The 25463-nt window shown below is 42.6% G+C and overlaps 1 protein-coding gene across 6 annotated transcripts in view; it reads left to right on the top strand.

Moving 5' to 3' along the window:
* LOC124429437 (fasciclin-2) overlaps positions 1 to 25463 on the top strand; it is a 66868-nt gene that overhangs the window by 5889 nt on the left and 35516 nt on the right. For 4 of the 6 annotated variants that reach the window (XM_046974733.1, XM_046974736.1, XM_046974734.1 and 1 more), the window contains exon 1: positions 11243 to 11330. The exons of 1 other annotated variant lie outside the window; for it this stretch is intronic. In XM_046974733.1, coding sequence (XP_046830689.1) covers positions 11258 to 11330 — 73 coding nt within the window. In that variant the 5' untranslated portion in view covers positions 11243 to 11257. Of the gene's footprint in view, positions 1 to 8897; positions 9357 to 11242; positions 11331 to 25463 lie in introns of those variants that run through there. One more of the 6 variants, XM_046974737.1, reaches the window with a different exon arrangement.

The following is a 25463-nucleotide window of genomic DNA, read 5'->3' on the forward strand; positions in this document are numbered from 1 at the left end:
GTAATGTCGACTAATTTATTGGTTAAACATTTGCACAGTATGCAATTAATGTTACAAACGACTGCATATGCGTATCACGGAAACTGTATTTACACACGGCAAACGAGATCATATTCTCGCAATTAGAATCTCTCTCTCTCTCTCTCTCTCTCTCTCTCTCTCTCTCTCTCTCTCTCTCTCTCTCTCTCTCTCTCTCTCTCCCGGCACTCAGATAAAGATAGGAAAACAGCAAAGAAAGATAAGAGTGAGATAGAGAAAAATGTACATAATATAGGATGGTGACATAACTTTTGAGGTAGATGGAGTATATAAAAATGATGAAAAAAAGAGTATGCGCGTTTGTCTTTTCTTTTTCAAAGTAGAAATTCTTCGTTGGCGTGGTCAGAATAGCTAAGAACGTAGGCGGGAGTTATCGATTTTGTTTGAATCTCGTAAGCAAGCATAGAAAAGGCAACTCGTAGAGCGTGGAAGGCAGAAGACTCGAGTATGAGAGATGGTGGATGGTGGGAGACGGGAGGAAAACGGCGACACGATTTCGCGACGTTAACACGGATCGTCGTCCTTGGAGATCGTCCAGCCGACGGGGTGTTCGTTGCCAGGAGACCCGGAGTCATCGGAGTCCGACAAAACGCCATGGAAAAGCGCCTCGTCCGACCTTTTTGTCGGCGAGCAGAGAACAAAATTCGTGTCTCTGCTCGCTCGTAAAAGGGATCAGAAACGATTTTCGCGCCGAGTTTTGTGCCTGTTCTCGCCTCGAAAATCTACCTTCGCGTATTACCTAAGTACTTTTGCAACCATCGATCTACTCGTCGACGGCGACGACGGCGACGATAAAAATGTTTGCTCGACTTTACTCGTTCTAGTTTTCTTTTTTTTCTTGCTTTCTCTCTTTTCTATAACTTTTCCTATAACCAAAACGAATTTATTATTTGATCATTTCAATGTTATAATTTACGTATATATTATTATTCTAATAAATGTATACTCTGTCTCTCTCTCTCTCTCTCTCTCTCTCTCTCTCTCTCTCTCTCTCTCTCTTATTTCCTCTCTATAACGACACTTGCGTACTTTAACGTTTTTCGAAACCAGAATCGAATCGTTATGTATTTATAAAAGCTCGTTTATACGCGTTAGAGCTCGAATTAGAACGTACATTGATACGTACCGTGAATTTATGATATTCTTTATTACCCTTTGCATATTTATAAATTGGGGTTGTGCGACGATATACGCACAGAGAGATAGATAGAGTGGAGAAGAGGGATAGAGTATTCAACGTTTGGAAGCCGCGACGAGTCGTACCGAAAGAGATCGTGACGAAAGATTTAAAAAAAGATGACGACGGGGAAATCTTTTCTATTCCTAAATTTAGCACTTACGCGGATTAAAATCCATTAAATCGTTCTGTCCTTTCGGAACATGGTCACGGGAGCTAACCTGACCCGCTTTTGTGCCGCGCGTGTACATACAATAGACAAGTATCCCGTGGAAGAATTTAAATTTAATACGTAAATGGAGGCAATGCACTCTGCTAATGCAATAATTGCATTAGGTCGAAGCGACGTTCCAGCGCGATAATTCAAGAACCCATTGCCCATCTATTTAGACGTCCACGGAGTTCCGGACGACCAAGTTTCCCTTTATTTAAGTGCCGAACGATCCTCGCTGTGTGCTCTTCCATCCGCGACCGATCGAGAAGCATCCAAGTAAGGAACGATAAATGATCGCGAGTCGATGCACAGAACTTGTCATTTATTTTCGAGACATCAAGGAGGGACTTTGTGTTTTTGTTTTTTTTTTTGTTTCCTTTAATTACTTGCCAACATTCTTTCTTTCAATTTGTCAGGATAATTCAGCGCACGGATGAACTCGGTACGTGATCGTACGTGACCTACCCCGTTCCCTTCTTCTAAGCGAAGGTACGTGTATTTTCTTCACAAAAGAATGTTGACAGAAACGAATGAATTCCGTTTGCATAACGCACCAGTCATATTCGTAATTTGCATAGCAATTTCCGCGCTCGCTGCCTTCCTCATTTTCCTCGTTCTAACGTTCTTTGCTCTATTGTATTCGTTCAGGAAAGAAGCAAAGAGGAAAAATAGGAAAGCAACGACGGCAACGATAATAATATCTCGGTTCGGTTAAGACGGTTGATAAGTCATAGAAGAAAATAAGCGGTTGCGTGTGACGCACATGGACGAGAAACGTTTAAAATTTATCCGGACAATTTATCGAGGACAAGTACAGGAAAATATTGCAATTGTACCGTTTCTGTTCAAATCGCACAAAACTGAAAGAGCACTTTCTTTGCGTAGTTACATCTTTATCGGTGCGCACGTAAAACACCGATATCAACAAGACGCTCGATAAAAGGCGCGCATGTGTGCATGAAAAGCTACTCGTTAAAATTTTAACGGCACGGAAACGCCAAAAAGGAGGAAAAAAGCGAGAAAAGAAAAAATCTCTGATAAAGACAGGTGATTCTCTTGCGAAAAAACGATCTTTTTTCGATTATATGGGTAAAGGTCAAAATCCTGTTTCCCTGTTTTCTACTGGAAATCGAGGAAAGATAGCGCAGCATCCCTTCCCCGAACTCGCGCGCTACAAATTCGCCAAGTCCGGTAATTCCAGGATACGCCGTCGGACGAGGGTAACGAGGTTCCTGTCGGATTATCTGGCGCTCGCTGGCGACCTGGGAGGGCTGAAAGGGAGATATATGTACACGCGCACATCTATGTATAAATGTATATTGAGAGAGAGAGAGAGAGAGAGAGAGAGAGAGAGAACTTGGCAGGAGGGTTCGCGTGTGCGTTGAGTATCGTTGAAACCCCCTCGGACGGCGCATCGCGGAAAATATCGATCTTCCTTCTCTTCTGGACGTTTAACAAGCGCATTACGTTAGCCCCTTTTAAAAGATCGCACTTCTGACTTCAATGGGCCGTGTAATCCGATTAGGATCGGCACAATGCACCCTTCTTCTTCTCTCTTTGTTGCAAATGTGTAACGTTCCATGCCGTTTGCATCTGCTGTCGGTCTCTCTTTTTCCGAGGATATGCCATGGCCTACGTAGCATGCATATGTCCGATTTGCATCGATCGAGTATCATCCGACAACGAAGTGGTCCACATTATTGGACGTCGAATTTTTATTACGCGACTTCTCTCTTAATTAATAATCGTCATTTACGATCGTCATCCCCTTCTTCGTTTTTATTTCATAAAATGTATTTTTCGAGAAAGAGCTGACGATCGTAAAAAAATCTCTTGGTTCCTTTTTTCAGAAACGCTCGATAAAGATGTCATGAAAATATTTAAATAGAAAACGATTACTCGTTCCAAGATTCCCTGAGTAAACGCAGACGCGAATGCATCATTTTACACGACATAAAAAAGAATTCTTCGCAGGACGATAAGCGATTACCGTTTCTAGCGCGTTATCGTCCTTTATCGTGATCGAATTTCTCGAGCGAGGGACAACGATGATAAGGAAACATCTGCTTAAGGTACGGCAAGAAGGTACGATAATCGAAATACGCTGTTTCGCGATCCCTCGGAGTTATCCAATTGCATGGAGGCTTGCTTAATAGACGCTACAATTTCAAGGATGTAAACTTTAATTGGCAAAAATTCCTTCGAAACTCGGGGACGATATACTCTCTATATCTCCGAGAAAGGGAATTTCTACTTTAACGGGTTCGATGGGGAACATAAGATCGCTACGGTAGAATGCCGATTATTTTCCAAGTTGAAGGGAAACTAAATCTTTTATCCGGAGTATAAATACCTTATCAATATCAAAACAATATTAAAAAGTTTTCCTTTTTATCGTACATCGTCTTAAACCACTTTTCCTATTAATATTGATAACTACGAAGAAAAGGTAAGAGAAATAAATGCACATCTATCTACGTATCTAGAAATCTAAACTTTTTACTTCCGCCAGTCGAAAACTGTTTATATATTCTCGAATAAGGGGGAGGAGGAGGAGGAGGAGAGGGAGAGAAAGGTTAAAGAAGGAGTAGGTAAGTACGCACCAAGAAGACACGAACAATGCTGCCTTTTTACGGATAAAAAGCGGTTACTGTCTACGTTCGAAAGTTTTCCCCTCGGAGAAATAGCACCTTTCTTTTGGTCGTGCTCGTAGGACCGAATAAATGTAACTTTACCGGCACGGGGCGGCTTCCTCCTTAAGACGATTCACGGCCTCGCCCTTCTCTCTCTCTCTCTCTCTCTCTCTCTCTCTCTTTTCCCAAAGGGGTGGGGTGGGGTGGGATAGTCTCAGGAGCAATATTTCTCAACTGAATCCACCCTACCTAAGTTCTACGTGTCCTCCTTTTCCTTCGAACAGCGGACCTATCGATTTGTCCCGCGGAATATTCCGATTCGGTGAGTCCAGAGAGATTTTGATTTTCAACGTAGATCCCGGCATTCTTATCTTCCTCTCGGTACTGAGAAAAAAAAGCATTAAAACATTGGAGAAATTCTTATGTCGGCGAATCAACGATAATCCTCTTTGCAACGCGATTTGGTATCCGTTCTTGTTCGGCAACATTTAGTTTCTCTTTGCAAATGCTTTCCTCTCTTTCTCTCTATCGCTCTCGTCGAAGTAGGACGACACAAATATCTTTCACTCCCCGCAATATCGTCTCGCGTCTCGGTTGCTCTAACCAAGAATACGTATACCGACGACAGATGCTGTCCTCGTCTGGTCGATGCGAAACCCTTTCGAGCAGAGGCGCCCGCCTGGCTGCCTGCCTTTCAGGCGCCAGCAAACCTAGTTCGAAGGAAGAGTAGTGGGAGATAAAGGGAAAGAGAAAGAGAGAAAATCAGCTAGCAGTGCATCTCCTTTTCTTTTTCATCCATCCTGCGCGTCTTCCTTTTCTCCTCCTCTTTCTTTTGATTCATTTTGTTTCGTTTCATTTCTTCCAATAGTTACACCTACCTCATACTTTTCTAAATGATAAAGAAGCAAAATTATATTATATGGAAAATTCATATGTCGTTCCAACGGCTACTGCGCTAGGCACATTTTTTTCTTACGACTTTTACCTCTTTTAGAGGTAGACTCTTCGAGTTGATTTATCTCATCCTATGAGTCATCCATTTCTTCGCGTTCGTCGTTCCGAGCTCACCCTCGAGCCCTTCCACCTAGCTGCTCTTTTACGTTCTCTAAAAGTTCGACGAACCTCTTCGAATCGCACGACACTTTTCTCGATCGCAACGTAACGCAAATATTTATTTAACGTTCGTATTTTCTTCTTTCGAAGTTTCTTGACCCGTTGTATATTTTTCCTCTTTCCCCGGTCCCAAAAGCAATGCTTTTCTATCCAGGCAGGAAGATTTAAGTGTTTAATAACCGAAAACTTTTCTCGCGGCTTTCTAGAGAAACGGAAAGAAAGAATTCATTCTAGCATCTAGTCGACGTTCATCGGGCATCGATGGCACTTTACTTCTCTCTCTCTCTCTCTCTCTCTCTCTCTCTCTCTGGCCTTTCCTCCTTCATTGCCTTCGCCTCTGACGTCTCCATGAATCGACGATACCCTCGACAGGCGTTTATTAATCTTCGGTGCCTTCCGTCGGTGCAACGGTGCCGCTCTAGAAAATGAAATAAAACCATTCGAGGAGGGTAAAAAATCGAACAAGGGCTGTTCGAATAAGAAGCCATGCAAAAAAGGGTCGTCTTTTTCTAGAGAATAGAATATCTCTGAAAAATTCTCATGGAACTCGTCGATCAACGTCGATATTGCTCGTGCATTTCGACATTAACTACAATATGTTATTCGAATGGAATTATCGGATTGACTATTGGAATGTTCCAACTGCTCCTCATTCTAGAGAACGTTCGCAAATGGTCTTTGAAAGGGGAATCGTAAGAGGAGGAATCGTTAAAAAGTTTTTCTCCGTTGTTCTTCCGTTTTATGTAGAACGCGTGCACCGGCACGCGCATAAACGTATATAACGTTTGGATTATCAAACACGCCGATTGTGACGCGAAAACAAAGAAAGAAGAAATTTGTCCTTTTTTCGAATTAAAAACGAATTACTTTCGTGGCAAAGTTTGAAAGAATCGACTCGAAAGAGTGATCTTTTTGATACATAGCTTGCGAAAGAGATAAAGGGACGAAGAAGATGGAAAATACGTGGGAAAAAGAGAATCGTCTTTTCGGTTCGAAGAATAAACGTTCTGCTAACGAGAAGTTTTTTACTAAAAAAATGAACGGCCCCCTCTCTCTCTCTCTCTCTCTCTCTCTCTCTCTCTCTCTCTCTTCAGTTTGTAAACATCACGCCACGCACCGTGACAAATGACAAATATGTAAAGAGCCCTCTCATCTCCTCTCCTTCCTCTCCAATCCTCTCTTTTCTTTCTGCCGAGGTGGATAGTCGGTTAGACTCGGCAGCATCGCGTTTCCTTGCGTCACGAGAGGCAAGTTGATGCCGCGAGCAAGCGGAGGAGGGTACACGCGAGAACATAAACCATCACTGTGGGGTCGACGAGTTTATTTGAACAAGTACGAATCTCGAGAGACAGAAGGGAGAGGGAGAAAGACAAAAAGGCTCGGTTTGGGCCAAGAAGAAGATAAAGGGAAAGAGAAATGGAGGAGAGAGAGAGAGGGTGTTTTTCTAAATAAGAGAAAAGCACTCGAAAGAAGCCCTGACTTTGAGTATCGTTCAGTGTCGGAACGTAGGTTTGTCGTCTCGCCTCGTAATCGGACCGCCTCTTAATTTGCATCGCTATCGTATCTTTTGATATTCGCACATAGATGCCTTTTAATTTTTTCTTTTATTTCTCTTCTTTTACTCCGTCATCGTCGAATTAAATTTATGTTAATTGAACATAAATACGCCTTGAAAATAATTTATAGCTACTACTACGACCATACGATCAAATTCTAATTGATTTGTTCGGGGGAGAGTCGTTGGTTGTCGTTACTCGTGTTTGGCCGATCATAAAGCAATATGCAAATTGCACGAGGTATTTTGCCATGATAACTCGATTATTCGCATAAATTTGCAGATTTATCTTTGCTATCATATATATTACGCGAGCTTTAAACGAAGTCGTATAATTCGACTCCAGAGGAGTACCTGCGTCTTTACTTTTCACTCGTTCTGTTTTCTACGATCGAGACCAAGATAGATGAGTAGACGGATGGATAGAGAGAAAGAAAGAGATAATTTTCCAAGCATCATAAGCAAATCTTCGTGCAAACAGCACACCGATTCTAGGCGCCTGGCTCGAGTAATGCTGAACTAGGTACTATCGCATGCTCGGCATTATACACACGAGCTATTATCACGCGCCTAATTACAATGGAAGAGTCGTATCGCTATGGCGATATTTGTTCGAGTTTTACGACGGAGCCCATCAATCTTCCAGATCCTCGAGAATCATCGACCATTCGTAATTCTCTCTCTCTCTCTCTCTCTCTCTCTCTCTCTCTCTCTGGTTCTCCTTGCTCGTCAGTTAACGAGAGGGGCAAAATCTTCGACGTCGAGTATAGGTCGCACTTAGCAGCCTGCTACACGATTTAATTTTTACCTCTTCGACTCAGAAATCTTTTATCTTTTATTTTTTACGCGTGTCAACAAAGAAAGATAGAGATCGTGCCGTGTCGCGATAAAGAAATATATATATATATATATATATATATATCTTCAGAAACGTGTGCCGTATCAAAGAAGACATAACCCGATTCGTAAAATCGTACCTCGATTACGTGATATTTCATGCCTTTTTTCTTCAAAATGGATCACTCACAGAATTACAACATAAGCTTGCTCGTTCGTAACAATATGGTAGTAGTCATAGCATTGTTACAAAGCTAAACGATATATAATGCACGCAGCATAGCTAAATATCGTTTACGTATCAGTTTCTCTCGACAGTATTGTATTTTATCTCGTATTTACCAGAACGAGAGGGAGAGAAAGAGAAGGGGGAGTGAAATCGAACGGAGGTAATGTCGAATCGAGGTAAATTTTAGGAAATGTAAACAATTTACCAAATATATTGACGTAAAACGTGACTAATATACACAACGTACACAATGAAATATCGTAGCGTTTGCGCGTCTATAGAAATAAATGCAAATAGGACGCGTCGACACTCACCCGCCTCCTTTCCACGAATACGTGTTCTTTGCTTCTGTCGTATAGGTTTAATTAGCTAACAGAATCGTTCATTAATACAACCCTTAATTCATTCGAATAATATTTCTGGCGAGGTACATACACTTTCGAATTCTTTATAGTCTATGATGATGAATAATGTCGATCGATACGCGATCGGCTTTTCTATCGTTTACGTTACGCTTTCTAACGTATCCCCCCGGTTTTACGTATCGTCGTTTGCTTCATCGATATCACTCTTCTTTTCTTTTTTCTTTCTTTCTAGTAGCAATAGCAGTGGTTCGTTGAAAATCTCCACGCAGTCGAAAATGATACTAATTCCAAGAACAAGACGTTTCATTGTTCAAATTTACCTGTACTAAATACTGGCTTTTTTTACGTTCGACGATGCATAACAGGCCGTAGCAAAGTTAGTTCGTTATCTTTCTCTTTTACACTCTTTTAATAAAGCAAACTCTACGTTTGGCGTAAAAATTCTCTTTCGCGAATTTCGTTACCTGTACACCGTGTATAAACGCGTTTGCGTGTAGGAGGTATGTACGAACGGAAAATGCGTATTATAACGTATATATGTCCACCGCCACCGCGCATTTGTGTGTGTACGTGTGTACGTGTGTACGTGTGTACGTGTGTACGTGTATACGTGTATACGTGTAGGTAGAAGAGAGAGAGAGAGAGAGAGAGAGAGAGAGAGAGAGAGAGAGAGAATACGAGCACAGCCGAAGGTCGACGATTTCGACCGAAGGCCGAGCCGAGCGCGTTCGCGGCGCTCCCCGTCACAGTTTGAGATCGGCCAGCGTGACGATACGACGTGAAAATCAAGTAAGAAAGAAAGAGAAAGAGGAGGCGCACCGTGTGGACTCTCACCTTTGCATTTTTTTTCCCCTCTTTTCTCTTCTTAGGCCGGTGATGGCGCACGAGATGCAAAGTATATAACGAATTTTTTTATTTTACATTCGTGATTATTAACCGTCGCTCGTTGGCCAAGATAATAGAGAGTTCGCGTGTGGTGAAAAAACGATAGTGCTAGAGAGATCGGAGAACGGTGAGATTCCACTATAGTAAAAGAAGAATATATTTTACCGTCGACGACGGTCAAGAAGAAGAAAAAGAGTGGAATCAGAGTGGAGACGAGAAGGAAAGAAAAGGCGATCGGTTAATCCACGATGGCAGATCACGGGCATCCGGCTGCAACAGTATGGCTCTTTGCGTTATTTTATCTTATAGGTAAGTGAAATAAACGAAAGGATAAATTTTATTTCTTTCTCTCATTTCTTTTTCCGTTTTTTTTCTTCCCCCCACCAAACTCATCGTCGAGATATTAGCAAAGGTCTCGCCTCGAAAAAGACGACGCTCGATCTCGCATAGGCGGCGAAAAACACTTGCGTCTTTTTTCTTCTCTCTCTCTCTCTCTCTCTCTCTCTCTCTCTCTCTCTCTCTCTATTCCGCCATTGGTAGATGGCGGTTACATTGGTTGGAATTCGTTCGCGATCGCGGATTCATACGCTGTTGGCGCCGTGATTTCAACCACGTTTTTCCTCGTAAGTCAGCGACAGAAGACGGAGAGAGAAAGAGAAAGAAAGAGAGAGGAGAAGATCGCCGCCTGGTTCGAGCGATCGCTACCTTTTAGAATCGTCTCTTTGCCATGAATTCGTCTCGCGGTACCACGTTCTCAACCTTCTTAGCGGTGATTCATCGTCTTCTTTAATACGCGTGAACTTGTGTCGTTCGAGGCTAATTAGACGGCAACGTAAAACCTCTAGTACGCATTAAGAAAGGACGTACGTTGACCCTCGCCTCTCTTTCCACGTACCTACGTACGTATTTACGCGCGCACAGAGAATTTTTTTTCTAAAGGGCTCGTTGGGCCTTGCCACGCACCTGTTAGAGGCGGCGCTTCGGATTACGACACCTTTCGAACGGAAGAAGAGAGAGAGAGAGAGAAATCGACGAGCATTTTCTTTTTTCTTTCTTTTTTTTCCTTTTTTTGTTTTTTATATCTTCGGAGAAAGGAGGTAAAGGTAACTCTTTCGGTAACTACTCGTTTCTTAAAAAATCGTCACGTAGATAGAAGAATCGCTTCTTTTTCTACGACCGGTGCTAATCGTCCAAAGACGAAAAGAGATGGCGGGGGGACTCTTTCTCGAACGCGATTCGTTTCGTTCCTTTACTATCTCCCGTCTTTTCTGCGAGGCCGTGCGTTAAACTCTCTTTCCCTTTCGTCCTTTGCTCTTTCGTTCTTTCTATCTTTCTCTCGCTTCTCTTGGTCCGGTTTCAAACGGCTAGCCTCCGAGAGCTCGTCCTGCTTTTCTTCTTTTTCTCTTCTTGTCCCTTTGGTTTCCAAGCGTACGAGCGCGTTACTGCTCGTAGCCTCTCGTAGATTTTAATTTACGTTTTAAAGAAGCGTGCCGAGGGAGAAAGAGAGAGAAGGTAGATAGCCGAAGGATAGCGCTTGTATACGATACGCATATATACGCATATATATATATATATGTATGTATATATGTATTAACGTTCCTTCGATATCAGGTTTCACTTTCGAGCGATTTCGATTCGACGAAAAAAGGGGTTTGCGACACCTTACAGTCGTCCGTACGCGAAAATATTTCGTCTTACCGATCGAGAGGAAGTACAACGATGATATATCATTCCATATTGAATTGTTCGAGCTCTTACCGATATCGTTCGAGCTCTCTCCTCCTCCTCCTCCTCCTTCTAAGGAAAGCGTTATAAGAGGAAATGTAGAAATAGTGCCGTGAAAAAGGCACTCCTTTTATTCGAGGCGAAAGCAAAGATCGGCTTATTGGTGCGCGGGCCTTGCTACAAAGCCGAGGAAGGAACACCTTTCCTCTTCTTTTCATACACTTTCTCTCTATCTATCTCTCTTTTTCAGCGTACAATGAACGATGGAAAGGTGAAAAGCGTATCGTATGGATGATAAAGAAGCTTCATTCCCTGACAAGCACTCGCACGCACACACGCGCGCGCGCGCGCTTTTTCTTCTCTTCCTCTTGTTGCGTTGTAATAAGCATGCGCGTGTGTATGAAGAAGAAGCGAGCGAGGAGGTCGTCAATCTTCTACTTCTCTCTTTTAACACACGGTATTGTCGTACCGTGACCCGCGCGCGTATGGATTACGGATTCTCTACATTCCGTTCTTTCTTCGCTCGACGACAATATTTTACATACCTACGGTATCTATGTACGTTCGACGCGAAGTGGTTTCCTCCGGTAATCGTCGTCGTCGTCGTCGTCGTCGTCGTCGTCGTCGTCGTCGTCGTCGTCGTCGTCGTCGTCGTCGTCGTCGTCGTCGTCGTCGTCGTCGTCGTCGTGTCGCAAGAAACTTCCTATTCGAACAATTCCGCGTTTCGAGTACACCTCTATAGGGAATTTATTCCATTATGTTGGAATTTTCCGAAAGAAAATGGCATGTCTCGTTGTGCACGCTTTTTCCACTCGATGTAATAAGAAAAGACGGGAACGCGATAATTCGTTGGAACATTAACGTGAAAAGATAGCGATATATGCGTGCGTACATATATATATTATCTTATCGATAAAACGAAGAGATAAATCGGAATCAATGGAAAACGAGTACTACTATGGTAGTAAAATCATTAAGTTACATTAAACGATCTTTTTCTTTCAATTTCTACGACAAAGATTACGATGGCGAAATATGCGTAGAGAAGAGAGAAGAGCGTGTTCTCGAAGCGTGAAAGATATTTCTTTATACTTTCGAGACAATGATATCCTCTTTCGTTCTCACGAGACCTTTTATTTCGATCGTCACGCACATCGCTCTCCGTGTTAGACGAGAGAGAACGAGACAGCCATCTTTTTTCTCTCGATCTCGAATTTAAGACCACCTTTAGAACCAAAATCCTCAAGCTTTGCTTTTTTTCTGTTAATTTTTAAATCACGATTGCCCCCGCCTCCCCTCCCTCCTCCCTAACTACCATTTCGAGTCATTAAAAGGGAATTTGTAGTAATTTTTTGATTTTCTTTCTTTACTCTTTTTTCCGTTTTTTCTCTCTTTTTTTTTTTTCTTTTTTTTCTTTTTACAACGACTATCGTTGGACCTTTCAACGATATATCCTTTGAACGACTCAAAATAACTTTAATCGACTCGAGACCGTCGAACAAGCTGTTGTACGAGATAAAAACGTTTTACGTTTTTAATAAAAAGATTGAATCGATTCTATATGCAAAAAGGAAAGAAGATAATTGGGAACGTATAGTGTTTTGTTTGGATAATTAATCGATTAAACGATTTCTTTTATCACCGATACGGACGTTAATGAACGTAATAGGAAAGGGAGATTGATTTGAATCGTAGCGAGCCATACCAAGGGTTTATCGTTTGAGAGAGGAAGCATGCGTTTTCAGAGGAGGGATATTAGAGATACCAGCAGGCAAGAAAAGAAAAGAAAATGAAAAAGAAAAAGGAGAAGGAGGAGAAATGAAAGGACGTAGAAAGAAGACGTGAAGACTAGATGCACGCGTTTTCTCTGGTCCCTATCTCTTCCTCTCTGCGTCTCTCTTCCCGCCCTATGTATCTCTTGACGAGCCGAAATGTGACGTCATCGAGCAACCCGTAGGATCAAACAGTTAAATACTTGACGCGAATTAAATCCACTGCCCACCCGTGCGTTCGTCGAAGGCACGTCGGACGGTGACTTACTAAAATAACAGACGTTGTTATTTAATGAGAGAAAGGGAGAACGCATGGATCGCTCTCTCGAGGAGGAAAATAGGAGTGGAGTCGTCGTCGTCGACGTCGTGGTTAATACGAAATTTCATCCTTGAGGATTCAGAACTCAACCGATTTCAAATTCTTCATTTACGCACGTCATTTTTTCCTTTTTTCTTTTTCCCCGTATATAACAATAGGACTCTTTTCGCTTCCGACGTTGCTCTCGTCGAATATTCGTTTTTGACGAATCCTTTAAACGCGTCCTAGTTTAAAAGAGACAAATTACGATGCCCGAATCGTTCCTAGACGATTCTTTTTCGTTTTTTCCTCGCCTCGTATTTTACGACGCTGTCCTCGGCGAGATGCAAAAAAAAAAAAAAGAAGGTTGAGACATTGTGGAAATAGAATTTAATTAAAATATCCCCCAGCACCGTTTGTTTCTTCTTCGCCCGTTATTGCTATTAAACCGGTAGAAAAAAGAAGATAGCTGTTCGAAATCATCCCGGTTAAAAAAAAATGGAAAAAGAGAAAATAAAAAAAAAAAAATAAAAAAATAAAAAAAAGAAAAAAAGAAAAGGTGAGATATCTTCGGGAAAGGCGAGAGAAACGGTAGACCTCTTATCTCTCGGGATAAATGAGACATTCTAGGTAATTAAAAGCCTCTTGGCATGTATTTTCTTCCTGTGTTATCTCTCTCCCTCGCTCGCCGCGTCTCCTTTTATTTTCCCAAGCACGGAACTCGATCGCAAAGAGACGGAGCGAATATGTATATCGAGGTTCGAAATAGCTTCAAAATGGTCTTGGAAAGATCCTACGAAACGTTCGTTTTAAATTGCTCGAGGTAAGAGAAGTTAGCGACGTATTTCTCTTCTCTTTGATGATAGAATTGGATTCGCTGCCTAGAGCTCTCCTCGCTGTGTTTTCCAATTCAAAACGCATTCCCTCCACGAGGAAGAAATAGAGAAAGGAAGGATCCGTCGAATTTCAATGCCTTGTCCCTTGCGCGGATTTTTGTGGAAACCTGTTTTGGGCTTCTGCCAGCAACCTGCCGTGTGCACCTGTACGGACAAAGGGCCCCTTCTTCAACTTTTCAACGGACCACCGAGTGCTGCTTCCCCTTCGAGATAGTGCGTGCCTTTCGTAGGTAGGTAGGTAGGTAGGTAGGTAGGTAGGTAGGTAGGTAGGAAGGAAGGAAGGAAGGAAAGGCCTCGCTCTATATCGGGTGTCTAAACTAAATCGTAAGTCGTCGAGCACGAAACGTTCACGACGTAATTTATCCTAAGTACAGAATCGGGAAGAACCGATTTTGTTGCATTTTGCTGTACCACGCGAATTAAAAGAAACTCGAACTTTTTTTTTTTCTTCGCATCTCATCCGCGGGACCATTGAAAGTTACTCTCTTTCTCGATCGATCGTATCGAAAGATCTCAGGAACTCGTCATTTTCTACGACGTCGTGGAAATTTATCTCGAAGGCTCGTTAACCGTCGAAGAAACGTAAGAAAGGAGAACCCATAAAACCGCCCTCTGAGTTCTCTTTTTTTGTTCTTTTCGGAGCCCGTTGGAGGAAGTCTCTCCTTTGAGTCGACGGGGGGAGAGAGTTCGTCGTTGTTACGACGCGAGGTCAGCCGTGACTCCCCGTGGTTCTAAGCTTCTTTCCGTTAGTTTCGCGTCGACCGATACGAACGTGAGAATAAATCAGAATCTTCGGTGTCAAAGTGTCGAGTGTGGTCTCCCCCCCCCCCCCCCCCCAAGTTCTATATTACTCACCCTTTACGATAATAGAGCTAGTTTAGCAAAGGTTTCTTCTTGAAAGCGATAAGAGTCCTTCTTAATTTTCCTTTTCATCCTTTTGAAGGATTTCATCGTTTTCCCTTTTTCATCATTATTGTCATCTTTTTTAAGCGAGGAACGATCGCTTAATTGCTTTCGTCGAGAAGCGAATGCCGCACGATATACGACGTGTTATTTAGGCCGATTATTTACCAAACCTGTAATCATTATTTTCCTTTTATTATTATTTTTCTTTCCTTTTTTCCCTTTTATTAAAAATTCTCGACCACCTCCCTTTCCTTCTCTATTATTGCCGATTGTGCATTCAAAGGGACGTTTCGACAAAAAAAGGGCATAAGGAAAAGTAAATCTTTGGTACGAGTCCGCGGTCTCTCTCCATAGAAGTAAACGCTTTGAAACGAGCTCGTTTCATCTTTCTCTCTCCAATTTGTTGAAATATCTGGTCCTAAGTGGTATTCAAGCAGCGCACGAGGTACCCACGGTAGAAAGGAACTCTCGCGTTGCTCCTACAGGATACATACTTCTACCTACCTACGGGACTTTTGCACCGGCTTATTAAAATTGAAGCCAAGCTCCTTCGCTTGAATTTTTTTTTCAAACTCGTATACTTAAACGAAACCAGTATAAATCTAGTCTAGTTCTCTGCCAGTGCTTCATAATTTTATCGTAAATCTAGACACGCGCGTTAACGACCTCGCGTATGACTCTCTCTCTCTCTCTCTCTCTCCTTTTTCGTAGTAATTTTACGCGCGACCGATAACGAGAGCGACGAGATAATCGATAAAGCATCGATGAGATATAGATAATCGAGCAAGGAAGGGGGAGATAGAGAAAGAAGAAAAGAGCACGATAACCAAGAACGATGTCAAGTTTGCGTTCCCTTTAACGAGAGTAATCAATGAATAATGGATTTCTAGAATTCTGAATGTGGTATCGATGACTAATTTTCACGAGTATTTTGCAATTTTTTTCCACGGAGAAGACGTATGTACTTACTACTTTTCAATCTGAGAATATCCTCTTGGGGACGATAAGATCTTAATCGACGTTCTTAATCGTTTTAGAATTAATTTCTAATGTTATCTACTTTTTTGTGTTGTATTTTTTCAACTCTACTTTTTTTCTTTTTCATTTTATCTGCAATTCCTTTCCATTTTCTCTCTCAGCCCCCACCCCTCCCTCTCACTCTCTCTCTCTCTCTGTTCCTTTTTCCATCCAAAGGATCCTGGAACAAACGAAACGATCGAGGATCGTCGACGGTCTCTATAAATATTTATCCTTCGCTACGGGCTATTGCCAGCAAATATTTGGCCGTATTACGGCGGTAGCAGCGACAAATAATAGTCGGGAGTGTACCTCTAACGATATATGAGAGAGAGAGAGAGAGAGAGAGAGAGAGAAGCTGTGTACCATAAACGGGGCCGGTCGAGCGAATAATTTATTACCAGAGTGCGGTGCGCAGCGAGATTTGCATAAAACAGGGGTTTTCGCGCGGGAATCGATCGAAAATTGTAACCTTCCTTCTCTCACCCCTGGTGCTTTCTAAAAGAGAACGCGAAACATACGAGTTCCTCTAGCTCTCTCTCTCTCTCTCGTATGAACGTGGCCAATATCACACCAGTAGGTAGAAAACGTAGCTTACACTCTCGATCGAGGGTCATCGGTTCGATTAATAAATTAGTACGGCGCATCGAATCTCGTAATTATCGAAAATCCAGGGAGTATATGGGATGCGCCTCATGAACTCACTCATTTTCTCTCTCTCGCGTGCGCGCGGTCTGTTAACCGTAATGCGTTGTACGTACGAATCGTAGTAAAGAGGGTTGCTCGCGTTCGTCCCTCTCTCTCTCTCTCTCTCTCTCTTTGTATTGCAACAGACCAAACAGACTTTCTGCTTTCCCGTTCATCGATCTCTTTCATCTCTCTACGTCTCTCGCTTTTGCCCACTTCATTTCGATCCTTTAGTTTTCATTGAGCGGACCTAGCGTAAAGTCAGCGATCGCAAAGGGACGTCATTAATGAGTCCGAGGGAAATAGTCATCCTCCTTGTTAACCTCTGTCAGCTTGCTCGTCGTCGGATATGAAACGAGGAAAAAGTTTCTAATAATCGTCGAGTCCTCGGCTAACGGCTTTTTCATGGAATGCCCGTTAAACGATCGAAGGCTATTAAAAGTTTCGATGTTGTAAACCGAGAGATAGAAGGAGAGAGAGCCATTGGTGGTAAATAGGCACGCTATACTTTGAACGTTTCCTTATCGATAAGGATAAAGGGATTATCTATTTTATTCCGCATAGAATAGCGTCCCCCCCTTCCTTTATCTCTTTTTATTTCTTAGCTTCTTCCCTCTTCCCGTTCTCGACGTTGTCGCGATGGAAAAAAGAAAGGAAAAGAAAAGAAAGAAGAAGAAAAGTAGAGCGTAAGTAGAGATCGAGGAGGAAGATGTCTGGGTCCATTCGATCGCGCTTATGAGATCCCGAGCGAGAGTATCTCGGAACGAGACAAAGTTACAAACTGAGACCTCGATCGGATGGCGATACTCGTCGTCGTGCTCCTTCCGAGTCGATTCAATTGGAAATTCCTCCATTTTCTTAGATTAGAGTCTTCCTCGTCGTTCCTTTCCACGACTTCCTCCCCCTTTTATCTTTCCATCTCCTCGTCTTCGTGATAAGGACTAACAAAAAGTACGTCGAGATTCCATATTTCGTTCATTTCGGCCTCGATAATTTCCCGGCTTTATTTTTCGAAGCTTATCGGCCATTAATCGCGTCATTGCATCCTGTATGGGCCGTATTCATCCAACGAAAGAGAGACGAGAGAAAATGGTCGAAGGGTGAGAGAAATCGAATTTCGCTTAATAAATGATGTATACGGAGAGTATGATTCGCGCGCGAATGCACGACCGAAAGGATCCTCTCTCTCTCTCTCTCTCTCTCTCTCTCTATTCTGCGGCCGTCTATTTCGCAATTCGGTACGTATTTCGTTTTTTATTTCATTTTTTTCGTCGAACGTTCGATACAGGGACGTCGCGATTAGTAGTCGTGTTAAATTGATTATTTCATTCGTAGAGGAACGTTCATAGTAATAAATTTCCCGATCAACGTCTTCATTCATTCATTGGGGCAATCCTTCTCCCCCTCCCTCTCTCCTCTTTCGACGCATTTATTTTCGAAGCGCCGTCGCGTCGCGTAGTCGCGATTCGTCATCGACTTTTTCGCCGTGCTACCCGTTCGATGCTTCGTCAAAGGAACGATTTATTTATTCTCGACTCCAAATATTTACCCTCGGATGGAAGAGAGAGAGAGAGAGAGAGAGAGAGAGAGAGAGAGAGACGTGATAGAGTGGGAAGGACGCTGGACAAGTAGAAGCATTTTTGAGAGAAATGAAAATGGAGAGAGAGTTCATTGTAATTAATAGCCCGCAAAGTCCTACGATGGCAAAAAAGAGATGGAAAAGGAGAGAATTAAAGGGGAGAAGGAGACTCGTTTTCAATTGAATGGAACGTAATTCGGTCGTCTGATTTCTTTGTGAATAGAGCTTGATTCGCCTGCCTCCTTGTCGTCGTCGTCGTCGTCGTCGTCGTCGTCGTCGTCGTCGTCGTTAGGACGACGCACGCAGCCATCTTGTCGGCCTACGACACAGAGAACGAGAAATTGCGCGCAGGGCCGATTTTGATGGATCGCTCGGTGATATCCTATCCTTGTCCCGTTGCCGGGAGAGAATTTCGACGAATTTCTTCCCATGGGATCTGACCAGACGAGCTCTCTTCGCTCGACGTAGACAGGACATAGAAAGGCACTCAACTTGAGATGCGAGTTTCTAATCGGGACATATTCCTGGCCAAAGTTTTTTCTTCGGATAGAATTTGTTGAAGGTTGAATCGTTCATTTTTACCTATAAATCGGGCGCATCCCGCGCGATCGAACGAATAATAAAAGTCTTTAAATCATTTTTGCCCATTCGGATTATTAGATAGACGGGACTTTTGGGAATCGCATGCTGCGAGTTTTTCGAGCGTACGAACGCCGATATAATACGCCGTACGTACCGCGTGCAAGGGGGACGCGAAAGGAAATACAATAATTGAATTTAGATCGAAGGGCTGTCTTGTCACTCGTCGTAGTCAGTCTCTTTCTCTCTTTTTACGGTCGCTTCGCTTCCTCAATTAATTTGTGAGGCTTCTCTCGCGTGCCTATCCTCATCTTCGCTCCCCCTACCTTGGGAGCCTTTTTCTCGGGATTCATCCCTTGTAAGTCTTCCGCGCTTGGAAAAACACTGTCCAATGACTCTGCATTGTTTTCTTTGCCATCTCTCACTTGCTTTGTCCTCTACCCTTGGCCTTTCTCTCGATCTAGACGACGCGCTCGATAATCAAATGTGCTATTTCGAATGAGCTTCGATATGGCTCGTTGAAAAGAAATTGAATGCAAAAAAAGAAGGAGATTAACTATTCGTAAAATTTCAAGGATTTTTAAAAGAAGTCGTAAAATAATATATAACTTTTTAAAATGATCCTGCAAATTGTGGGAAGCAAAGGAAAGAGTTGCATTATCAGAACGGGAAAAACGGGCGATTATAACGCCTCCAACTCCATGTGCCATCATTTTTGTCTCATTTTGAGTGTAAGCAGAGACTTTCGTCTTTTCTTCAATCGAAAGAGGAGACAATGATAAAGATTATTACGCGTCTCTTCCTTCCTTCTCTTCTCTACCGTTTTATTCGCCGGACAAACATGGAAATGGAGAGAACGTTTCTCATTTCTGTTCCCCCGACAATTTTTTCCTTTCTTTTCCACTTTTTAAATTGCGACTTGCGTCGTCGTCCTCGGGGCAATGGAATGCGTCGCGGAATTTACGAACGTGCGTGCGAAATGAATTATTAATGACTTCTGCCTGCGTCTGCGTGTCCCCCCCCCCCCCCCCCCCACGTATGAGAGAGAAAGAGAGAGTAATCCAGTAGAGACTGCGTAGATTATGTATTATCGTAAATAAAGTATTTTTCATTAGCCACTTTCATTGCTCTCGCGTTTTCTACTTTCGTTGATAAATATGTGTATCGGCAGTGTAGAGGGGAATATCTCCCTATAATTTCCAGGACACTCTACTTGTTCGCTCTCTCGTCCTTTTCTGCGCTTTCGTCGACTAAAAGATATGTGCGTGCACGCGTACATACATACATACATATGCATATGTCGTTAATCGGAAGAACATTTTTACCAAGCGAAAAATTCGCTTCGTGACGTAAGCAAGTTCCGATTATTAGCTCGATCTGAAGCTGAGTCAGAAAGGACGATCGCAAAGTTGGCTCGAGAGAAAGAGTGGTAATTTCTCGTAGGATTAATGATGAGACCGTGTACTACGTTTAATGGATCCCCCGTGCGTCAACCATTGTTCCGGAGGATCGTTCTTGAGAGAGCTTCGCGAGAGTATTTTTCCGACGGAAGAAAATGCTCTTTATGAAACAACTTAAGGAGAAAAAGGTAAATAAAAAAAAGGCCTTGATGTACTTTTTTCCGTATATTTACCAAATATCTTACTAATTGTATCTGCAAACTTTGCGACGATGTAGAAAATGTGATTTTCAGTTGACGCAAAAATCACGACTGGTTCGTTGTTCAAATGATGTCGACCGTGATGGTAGATAGTGCAGATTTCCATAACATGACACTAACTACTTGGATTTAAGGGCAGACAAAGCGTTTGTAACTCGAGTACCAGGAAATCTCGCAATGCCTCTTACCAACTCTCTCTCTCTCTCTCTCTCTCTCTCTCTCTCTCTCTCTCTCTCTCTCTTTGTCGTCGTCGTCGGAACAGAGCCTTCGATATCCTTCGTATAATCTCGTGGCCCATCTTTCACAGCTCGAGGCGAGAAGTGGAAAGTGACGCGGAAACGTTAACGGAGTGTTCCGAGGGTCGCGTGTACCGTAAAAAAAGAAACGAAGAATTCCCTGGCTTTTTTACGAGTCCGTTTGTTGGCCTAGTAGACGTTTTGCGGAAACACGAGAGCCTTCGTTACGACAGAAGAGGATACACAGCGTACTTTTCTTTCTTTCGCTCTCGCACTACTCTATCTTTCGTATTTCCTTTTGGTACACTTTGCCCGAATCATTAAAAGACTCGTCGTCTCTCGTGACTCTCAGTGAGATCTTCTTACTTACTAGATCGGATTTTGAAAGATTATATCAGACGTCAGTACGTTAACCATAGTTTCGTCTTCTTAGTATTGCTCTTTGTCTCGTCCGCAAAAAAATATGTACTTTTGTGTCTAAATTTTTTTTTCCCTCCCAACATTGGAAAATAACACAATTTTCTACTTGTAGGCTTTTCTAGAAAATCCTGGTAATTAAAGCTGATAAATGAGGCGTCCTAAGTCAACTAATGCTTTACGTCGCGTTTCCCCGTAGTCGACGAGTAAACGTGAAGAAGTAAGAAGGAAAAAAGAGAAAGAAGAAGAGCCAATTCTTTTTCTACAACTCGAAAGCGTTCTCGGTAAAAATTTTACGAGTTCGCCTTACTGCCGCTACCTTTGTTGCTACCTGCTACTCATTGAAAAAGTACGAAGGAAGATTAATCGAGCTAAAAAGAAGTCGAAAGAGCGAGCGGATTTATTAGAAAGTTTTTTAAGAGAAACTTTTTCAAGTGATAGAAATGGAAAAAGAAATTGTAATGGTAACTGCAATAGGTAGCGGTGCTGTAGCGTAAGTACTGTTAATTTTTCGGGACATACGCTTCAACGATCTCGAATTAAATTGTGAAAGACGGAATGAGAAAATTCGAGATAACGGCGAAGCACACTTTGTGCTTCGGGCAATTCCGAAGTTGCCTCGGAACTAGTTCAATTTACTCTCTCACTCTCTCCTCCTCTTCCTAGTTACATTGTTTTCGTTCAGCGAAAGAAACGAAAAGAGAGAGAGAGAGAGAGAGAGAGAGAGAGAGAGACGCGCGTAGGCAGGCACGACCTGTTTAGGCTCGTACTCTCGAGAAAGAGTAGAGAAACTTTAGAGGTTCTTACAACAAAGTGTTGCTCGAGGTGAAATCTTTTTTCTTTCTTCGAGAAAGAAATTAAAGCAAGTCTTTTACAGTAGTTTTGCCATTTTTCCTCCCAGCTTCTCCCCCGAATTCGATCTCTCTCGTAACGTATCCGATACTTGGCGACCGGCCAAGAAACTGTGAATTTCGAATAGAGAAATTCTTCTTTCTAGAGAATTCGTTATTTCTGTTTTTATACCTCGAGCGACAAGCGGGCGCTGGTTTTGAGTGTCAGCTTGTGGACGTTTGCAAAAATTGGAAAGACGAACGGTCATGGAGAATAATAGAAAAAACTTGTTTCTTTCTTGTTCCTTTTTTATAGACAGATAGGAGAACAGACAGGTCGAAGCTCATAAATCTTTTCGCGATCTTTGATTACGCGTTCAGAGCATATGAAATCGCGAATCCACTTGTCATCGTCCTATTTTAATTGGACAGATAGATGTTTTCAATAGCTGTCAAACCGCAAGCGTTATTGGAGAATACTTGGATGAAAAAAGAAATGAAGAAAAAAAAAGGGACAAACGAATAAACAAACAAGAGCAAGCTACTCTTCGAACTTCCTTTCGATTATGATTTTTCCATTTCTTTCTTCCTTCGTTATCTCGATACGTCTTTTTTCTAATATTTTCACGCTCTCGCTGTTCTTTGAATAACTCCTTTGCCGTATCTCTTTATGCGTTGGCAGAAAGCCGAGACAAGGAGAATGAGATATCAAAAGAGCTATCGTCGTGTGTCCGCGCCTTATCGGTCTCCTCTTCGCGCGCGCGCGAGAGAGAGAGAGAAAGAAAGTGCGATGACTGTCTGTCTTCGACGGCCGTCGAAGAAGTACTACTACCTATTCTCGTGGTCACACACGTGTTTCGCCTACGTTGTGCAACACCGAAACTCCCGTGTGAACGCGACTTCCATGCTTTCCCAAACGCGTGCCACCGATCCCTACTCGTCGCACGAGAGTCCAGTCGACAATTTTTTTCTTTTTTTTCTTTTTTATCTCGGCTCTTGGACTAGACGTTGGATTATTTACAGATTTTTTTTCTTTTTTTTCCTTTCAAGATGTGGGAATTTCAGGAACATTTTCTCTTCATTTTTTCGTATATCATGTCTTAACACGATATACGATATTGATCATATTTGTTGGATGTATTTACAGATTGGTATTAACAGGGAGTATATTCACGAGGAAACGCTCGATAGTGTTAATAGTATAACCGGATTCTTCCGATGCTTTCTTTCTCTCTCTCAATTTCGATGTAACCACCCCATATTAACGGATCAGAGACTAATACGTTCGCGCTGCAGGAGTCGATAGGACTCTCCTGGTCTTAATTAAGACCCAATAATCTCCGACCCTCCCCAGGCTGAGGGGAAAATCGGGTAACGTTGACAACGTAAGAAAAGAGAGAATTAACCATCAAGGCGAGCAAGAAAGGACGAACAAATGGTTCGCGCTCTGGTTCTCTAATAAAGGTAAATTTTTCTTGCTCTCGATTCGCTCGATAAATAGAAAGATTACCTATGAAATATACGTAGCACGTATGCATTTATATAGAAAAAAGAAAATAATAAGAAATTAAATCGAATATTCGACGAGGAAAAATGATGGTTAATTTTCACTTTGTTAGAACGCCAGGGCGTATCTCCTCGATTTCTCGCGCTCTCTCTCTCTCTCTCTCTCTCCCTCAACGCGAGATCCCCGGGGATCCAGGAAGAGCACCCTCCCTTTTCCTCTTCGGTTCGTTTCTTCCACCCTTCGCTTCCAGGCTCCCACACTCCATCCCGTGTCTCTTTCGAATTATATCCTTTGAATCTACAATTATGGAGCGGCACTGGCATGCGGGACACGTTTTCGCGAAAGTTTGCGCGCCGAATACTAAAGCCACGTGGGCAAACAGGATCAATACCTGAAGGAGAGGGAGAGAAGAAGGCAGGCTGCGATATTGTACGTGTTCTTTGGTTGGTCGACCGCTCGTTCCGCTTTCTTTCCTTCCTTCCTTCCTTCCTTCCTTCCTTTCAGCTTCCTTTTCCTCTATCTACCTTCTTGCCTTTAGCCGTTGCCTTTCTTCTCTTTTATTTTTCTATCCTTTGTTCGTTTTATGCAACCTCACGAACGATCCGCACACTTCGAACGGATAGATATCGTTCTCTCTTTTTCTGTTAGGAGTGTTATGTGACACGTGATTCGAAATTCTACTTGGCTCATCTTTGATTCTTTTAGATCTATTCTCAGAGATTTTCTTTCATTCGAGTAATCGGTCGGTCATCGGACGTAAAATTGGATCTACGTGAAAAATATTTTGTCTGGAAAAGCAACAGCAAATGGCTCGATAAAGAGTACCTTCTTCTTCTTCTTCATTTATTCCATTGCAATTCTCAGAAGAAGATGACACGTCTTTAACTTCATCTCCTTACATTCCCGAATTCGTATTTTTCATTACGATTCTTTTCTAGTCGTTCAAAAATGAAAGCTTTAACTCGCGCGAGAAGATTAACCACGAGAATCGTAAACGACGATGATCCTTTCGCGATATTATATCTCTCTGTCTCTCTTCTCGATAATAGCGTAGAAGAAAGGCGTACAAACTCCGAGCAAAAAGGGCTTTTTAGCGAATGAATCGAACGAAATTCGATGATAGCTATCCTATTCCGTTCGACCTATTTCTCTTAAAGAGAGAGAGAGAGAAAAAAAAAGAAAAAACATAGCCAAGAGAAGACTACTATGCTAAAAGAAGAATGAGAGGGAGGGAGATAGAGAGTAGCGATGGTTAAGGGCGGAGTTTCGAATTTCTCGATAAATTCTCTCTTTCTCTCCCCTCTCTTCCCACGTGAAACAATGGCAGAGTGGCGTGGAAAGACGTCTCGAATTTCGCTGAATCAAAGGTGATGGGTCGAGAAGAGAGAGAGAGAGGGGGGGGGGCATAAAAGATGATCGGGCGGGGGTGCGAGGAAAGAGAAAAAGGTGCAGAGGGGTCGGTCTATGGCATGGCCAAGGGTGTAATCGATTTTGTCTAGGGTCTTGCGTACCGGCCATATTATCCCTTCGCGGTTTTTCTATAGTGTCATTGTTGCGTTGGAAAGAGAGAGAGAGAGAGAGAGAGGGAGAGGGAGAGGGAGAGAGTGGAGGAAAGGAATACTCGCCGACAGTCTGAGTGGGGTAGACACAAAGCCTCAGCTATATTACGTTTCCACTTGTACTTTTGTAGTGTCTCCTTGGGGGCCTAGGCGCCGACGCCACGTTCCACGTGTTCTTTCCTCGCTCTTTTGCTCTTCCTTCGTGGTTTCCGTTTCCACGGAGAGAGAAAGGGCTCTCTGTCCTTCTCGTGCTCCTCGTTGTAGAGGCCTCTTCTCTTTCCTCTCATATACATAGACATCTGTTGCCAGATTTCAAAACTTCCGCAATTTATCGTTCAAGGTTTTAGCGATGAAATTCAAACGTATACGGTAAAGATTTGTAGAATATTTTCTTCTTCTTTTTGACATAAAAAATGTCAGAAGACGATTTGCGGGAAGCTTGAAAATTTAATTTCAAAACTTCGATAGATGAGCACGCACATCGTGGTATTACACTCACGTAAATATAGGCACGTCAAAGGATTAAAGGCACCGCTCGCTGATTCAATCCGCTGCTTCACGTTCTTCAATGGTTACTGTAAAACGAGTCGCGTGTGATGTGTTTCTGTCGGCTATATACTGCCCAGATACGATCCGTTTTAAATTAAAGTACCCTTGGCCATCGTTCGCATCGAATTCGGCTTCCTCTCTCTCTCTCTCTCTCTCTCGTATTCGTTTGCGCGTGGGTGAAGGTAATTCTTTAATTAAA

The sequence above is a fragment of the Vespa crabro genome, chromosome 15, assembly GCF_910589235.1.
Source record: "Vespa crabro chromosome 15, iyVesCrab1.2, whole genome shotgun sequence".
NCBI classification, from domain to species: domain Eukaryota; kingdom Metazoa; phylum Arthropoda; class Insecta; order Hymenoptera; family Vespidae; genus Vespa; species Vespa crabro.